At 35.1% G+C, this 5867-nt stretch overlaps 1 protein-coding gene across 1 annotated transcript in view; it reads left to right on the top strand.

Moving 5' to 3' along the window:
• Positions 2290 to 5867, top strand: part of LOC104723510 (calmodulin-binding transcription activator 5-like) — an 8146-nt gene continuing 4568 nt past the window's right edge. The window contains exons 1-14 of the mRNA XM_019231866.1: positions 2290 to 2353; positions 2897 to 3022; positions 3168 to 3283; positions 3389 to 3477; positions 3600 to 3645; positions 3823 to 3937; positions 4098 to 4223; positions 4369 to 4484; positions 4590 to 4678; positions 4801 to 4846; positions 5024 to 5138; positions 5291 to 5419; positions 5563 to 5621; positions 5704 to 5863. Of these exons, the coding sequence (XP_019087411.1) occupies positions 2290 to 2353; positions 2897 to 3022; positions 3168 to 3283; positions 3389 to 3477; positions 3600 to 3645; positions 3823 to 3937; positions 4098 to 4223; positions 4369 to 4484; positions 4590 to 4678; positions 4801 to 4846; positions 5024 to 5138; positions 5291 to 5419; positions 5563 to 5621; positions 5704 to 5863 (1396 nt within the window). The remainder of the gene's footprint in view (positions 2354 to 2896; positions 3023 to 3167; positions 3284 to 3388; positions 3478 to 3599; positions 3646 to 3822; positions 3938 to 4097; positions 4224 to 4368; positions 4485 to 4589; positions 4679 to 4800; positions 4847 to 5023; positions 5139 to 5290; positions 5420 to 5562; positions 5622 to 5703; positions 5864 to 5867) is intronic.

Raw genomic sequence — 5867 nt, 5'->3', positions numbered from 1 at the left:
CAAAGTCTCAAACCGGCTATGTGTTTACACACGGTGGTACCGCGATTCCGTGGCGTTCTATGAAGCAAAGCATTGTGGCCACTTAATCCAATCACGCGGAGATTCTAGCAATTCACGAAGCCAGCCGTGTATGTGTTTGGTTGAGATCGATGATTCAACATGTCAGGACAGATTGTGGCATGGCCGACGATAAGGAAACAAAGTTATATATGAGGACAATACGGCTTGCATCGCACAGCTCAAGGAAGGGTACATTAAAGGAGATCAGACGAAGCACATCTTATCCAAGTTCTTCTTCACACAAGAACTACAAAAGGCCGGAGAAGTTCAAGTGGTACAAGTTCAATCATGCGACAACTCAGCCGATCTTTTCACCAAATCATTACCGACATCGACATTCAAGAAGCTCATGCACCATATTGGAATGCGGAGACTTAAGGACTTCTAGTGATGTTTAGAACAGGGGGAGTAATACGTGTTGTACTCTTTTTCCTTCACCATGGTTTTGTCCCACTAGGTTTTCCTGGCAAGGTTTTAATGAGGCAGCACTCCCAAACGCATTACGGATATCCTTTAGCATTGGCACAGTTATGTCATCCAAGTGAAAGTGTTGTAAAACATTTGGAATGGATTTCCATAACTGGCCCATACATATCCAAGACCATAATGGGCCATCGGCCATATTGTCTTAGTCTAAATTGATTTATGTTTAAGCTTTTGCTTACTATATATATGTAACCTCTAAACGATTAAATTAATAATAAAAAAAAGAGAAACACAATTTTTATCTCTAACTTTTATAACATTTATTGATTATATATACTAGCTCTTAAAAAAACACACACACATCCAATATAATATTGTAACAAATCTTGTAAATCACAAAGGTCTGAAAAAATTATTAGTTAATCAGCGAAAAAAGCATATAAAAAAATACAAGCATGGAATATAGAAGTCGGCAAATGGTCAAACATTAGCTTAACTCGTAAGTCTAATCAATTTGGATAAATGGTGTCTAATCTTAGCAAACCGTAATAATTTGGGGGAGGGGGGGGGGAATGAAATTAGTCCATATTTTCCTTTACCAAATTAAAGAATTTTGTATTTTCTTCTAAATTGGTGTAGACAAAAATTTAGTCGAAACTCCAGCGATAAAAACAAAAAAACTTAAAGAAAAAAACGAAAATTAAAAAAAAAAAAGCAAAATCTAAAACTCGAAAAAATGATGTATTCTTTAGTTTCTTTTCAAAGATAATAATTATTACAAATTTATTTATATATTTAGTAGAAAAATATGAACTGTCCGATTAAATGTTTTTTAAAATATATAATACTCCTTCCGGTTCAAAATGTAGAATGTTTTAACTAAAGCACGCAGATTAAGAAGTTTTTACTTTTAATAAGTTCAATCAATCAAAAATAATACTACATAATATAAAATACTAAACTAATCTAAAAGTTGCATAAAAACTTGAAAACATCTTATATTATGAAATAAAAAACTTTTCTAAAACATTTTATATTTTGAAACGAATAAAGTATATTTTTGGTTTCTCTCTCGGACGAGAGTCCTCCTACTGTACATCGTATCTTTGATTAATTGTTAACTAATAAAAAGGATAAGTTCAGTAGATGGGATCCACTGCTTAGTTAAACCAGTACAATCGTGCCACGTCATTACTGTGTATAAGTTCGTCAGTCTCGGAAATTATAAAATGGTTCACATTAACTTTTTTGTAGGGATGCTATTTTTTTCACTTTAGGGAAATGGTTTTATTCACTTTGGCCTGCTCCTTTAATAAGTTTTCACATCTACCCATGGATTTCTCAGTTTTATCTGAAATGTTTTGTAGATATTGTAAAATTATGGTATATTTATGGGAAAATACCGTCAATTTATTTTGGAAGGGGTATAATTTATGAATTAAGAAAAACAAAGTCTTATCGTTAAAGAAAAAAAAAGAAGACATTTTTATTTTTGTTTTTGTTTTATGCGAGTTAACGCATATAGTTCGGTTCCCATTGAATCGTCAACACATTAGAGATAAAATTTTACAGTATCTTTTAACAACTTTTATCTCTTACCAATTTTTTTTTTTTTTTTTAAATTAAATTTAAGGATTAGCTTAATTTTTTTTTGGAATTTTCTTTGTTTTTTTTCGTCTCTCTTTCTCTTTTTCATCGTTTTGCTAATTTTCTCAATTTCTGAGTTTGTTGACACAGTCTCTCCATCGACTTGTAATTTCACTTTCTTAGGGTTCATCGGAAGAGGATCATCGGAAAACGGAGATGGCCGGCGTTGGTTCCGGCAAGCTCATCGGATCGGAGATTCATGGATTCCATACTTTGCAAGGTTTTCTTCTTCTTCTTCTTCTTCTCTTTGCTGATTCAATCAATGTAAAACTAGTTTTATTTTACTGTTTTGTTTATGTGTTTTGTTCGTAAAAAAATTAGCACGCACGGACACGGCTTGGTCTGGGTTTTGATTGTCCGATTCCGTTTTCGCCTGGGGTTTTGTACTTTTTTTTTATATATAATACTCCGAATGCTCTTTTGATTCCTCGTGAAGCTATTGAACTAGAATTTGCAAGATAGTTGTAGAATTGAGGAGGTTCCTTGTGTTGTTGTTGATTTTAGTTACGAATTCATGGACATTTTTAGGGGAACTAAATGAGATAGAGCAGACTTTTTTTGATACCGAATGAATCAAAGCCCAGAGACTTTTCCTTACATGCCAATTTCTTGTTTTAAAGAAAACTGTTGATGAGAATGTCATCATCAGTATACTTGTCCGGTTTTAATTGTCAATATGGAAAACAAAATGAGATGCATACATGAGTTCCTTCTTAATGATTACTTGTCGGGTATTTGATAGTTTTGGGATTGTGTGTTGCAGATCTGGATATACAAACTATGTTGGATGAAGCTTACACTAGGTGGCTCCGTCCAAACGAGATCCATGCTCTTCTTTGTAATCATAAATTCTTCACCATCAACGTCAAACCAGTGAATTTGCCCAAAAGTAATCTTTTTTTTCTCCCTCCTCATGTTTCAAATTTTGTTCTTTTGGTTCTTCTGTACTTTTTTTTGGCATGTAAGATTTAATTAGAGATGCTTCCAAACTCTTATTCTGTCTGATTGTTTTTAACTATGTTCATATGTGGCAGGTGGTACAATTGTGTTGTTCGACCGGAAGATGTTGAGGAACTTTAGAAAGGATGGTCATAACTGGAAAAAGAAGAAGGATGGAAAAACAATTAAGGAAGCTCATGAACACCTAAAAGTGAGTTTCCTTTGACTTCATACCCCTGTGTTTTTTTCCCTCTATAGCTAATATATAAGTATGTTCCTTTGTGATCTCTAAATGTTATTATTCTTCCTTCTCCAGGTGGGTAACGAGGAAAGGATTCATGTTTACTATGCCCATGGCAATGATAACCCTACATTTGTGCGAAGGTGTTACTGGTTGTTGGATAAGTATGTCTCAACAAAAGACTATTCATTTGCTTTCTGAGGAAATTGTTTATTTAGATGCCTTCTTTCCCTCTGCTTTGTTTCTGAAGGTTATGAAATTAAATCACCTCTTCTTGTAATGGCAGGTCTCAGGAGCACATAGTTCTTGTTCACTATCGCGAGACACATGAGGTTTGTTATTTACCTGTCCCCAGCTTCTTTATCATGTTTTATTTTTATGTTAGAGGTGGTTATAGATTACGATGATGTATCTTTGTTGTCGGATAGAGTACAGCCTTCCTTTGGCAGATTTTATTTATAAAAGATAAATATCTGTTTGCTGCTCTCTGAGTAATTTTGGTTAAACAGGCTCAGGCAGCTCCAGCAACACCTGGAAACTCCTACTCAAGTTCGATCTCTGAACTATCACCAAAACTTGTGGCTGAAGATATCAATTCTGGTGTCCGTAATACTTGTAATACAGGTGAGAATGTGTCTCTTCATGATTTTGAGCTGTTACGATTTGGCGTATATTGGCAATTCTTTGGACATTCAAAACTTTTCATGTATATTAAAGTATGTTCTTCATTGGGAGATTTCTTAAAAGGGGGGAAATTAATCACTNTTGGGATTGTGTGTTGCAGATCTGGATATACAAACTATGTTGGATGAAGCTTACACTAGGTGGCTCCGTCCAAACGAGATCCATGCTCTTCTTTGTAATCATAAATTCTTCACCATCAACGTCAAACCAGTGAATTTGCCCAAAAGTAATCTTTTTTTTCTCCCTCCTCATGTTTCAAATTTTGTTCTTTTGGTTCTTCTGTACTTTTTTTTGGCATGTAAGATTTAATTAGAGATGCTTCCAAACTCTTATTCTGTCTGATTGTTTTTAACTATGTTCATATGTGGCAGGTGGTACAATTGTGTTGTTCGACCGGAAGATGTTGAGGAACTTTAGAAAGGATGGTCATAACTGGAAAAAGAAGAAGGATGGAAAAACAATTAAGGAAGCTCATGAACACCTAAAAGTGAGTTTCCTTTGACTTCATACCCCTGTGTTTTTTTCCCTCTATAGCTAATATATAAGTATGTTCCTTTGTGATCTCTAAATGTTATTATTCTTCCTTCTCCAGGTGGGTAACGAGGAAAGGATTCATGTTTACTATGCCCATGGCAATGATAACCCTACATTTGTGCGAAGGTGTTACTGGTTGTTGGATAAGTATGTCTCAACAAAAGACTATTCATTTGCTTTCTGAGGAAATTGTTTATTTAGATGCCTTCTTTCCCTCTGCTTTGTTTCTGAAGGTTATGAAATTAAATCACCTCTTCTTGTAATGGCAGGTCTCAGGAGCACATAGTTCTTGTTCACTATCGCGAGACACATGAGGTTTGTTATTTACCTGTCCCCAGCTTCTTTATCATGTTTTATTTTTATGTTAGAGGTGGTTATAGATTACGATGATGTATCTTTGTTGTCGGATAGAGTACAGCCTTCCTTTGGCAGATTTTATTTATAAAAGATAAATATCTGTTTGCTGCTCTCTGAGTAATTTTGGTTAAACAGGCTCAGGCAGCTCCAGCAACACCTGGAAACTCCTACTCAAGTTCGATCTCTGAACTATCACCAAAACTTGTGGCTGAAGATATCAATTCTGGTGTCCGTAATACTTGTAATACAGGTGAGAATGTGTCTCTTCATGATTTTGAGCTGTTACGATTTGGCGTATATTGGCAATTCTTTGGACATTCAAAACTTTTCATGTATATTAAAGTATGTTCTTCATTGGGAGATTTCTTAAAAGGGGGGAAATTAATCACTCTCTTTTTTAAGGGTTTGAAGTGCGCAGCAACAGTCTGGGTTCTAGAAATCATGAGATTAGGCTTCATGAGATCAATACGCTTGATTGGGATGAGCTTCTAGTACCAGCAGATATTAGCAACCAGTCTCATCCAACAGAAGGTACTTATGTTACTTGAGCTTATCTTATAAAACTTCCCATCCTTGACAAAAAGAATATCTGACTCTTGTAATAAAGAAGTCCAATGAGATGATGATGCTGAAAATACTTAAACATTTTCTTTATATTTGTTCTCTGTTTACAGAAGACATGCTATACTTCACAGAACAGCTCCAAACTGCACCTAGGGGATCTACAAAGCAGGTGAGTAAATGAAATTTTCCAACCTGCAAGTGGCTTTAGCTGTTTTTATGTTAACCATCTTGTCATCTTGTTCATTGTGCAGGGATATCATCTTGCAGGCTACAACGGATCAGTAGATATACCATCATACCCCGGTCTCGACGATCCTGTTTACCAAAATAATAACTCATGTGGTGCAGGAGAATTTTCTAATCAGCATGTGCACTGTGGAGTAGAGTCAAATCTACAGAGTAGGGATTCCAGTGC

The sequence above is a fragment of the Camelina sativa genome, chromosome 11 (assembly GCF_000633955.1).
Source record: "Camelina sativa cultivar DH55 chromosome 11, Cs, whole genome shotgun sequence".
NCBI lineage: Eukaryota > Viridiplantae > Streptophyta > Magnoliopsida > Brassicales > Brassicaceae > Camelina > Camelina sativa.
The sequence above is the reverse complement of the archived record's forward strand: the minus strand, read 5'-3'. Positions and strand labels throughout refer to the sequence as shown.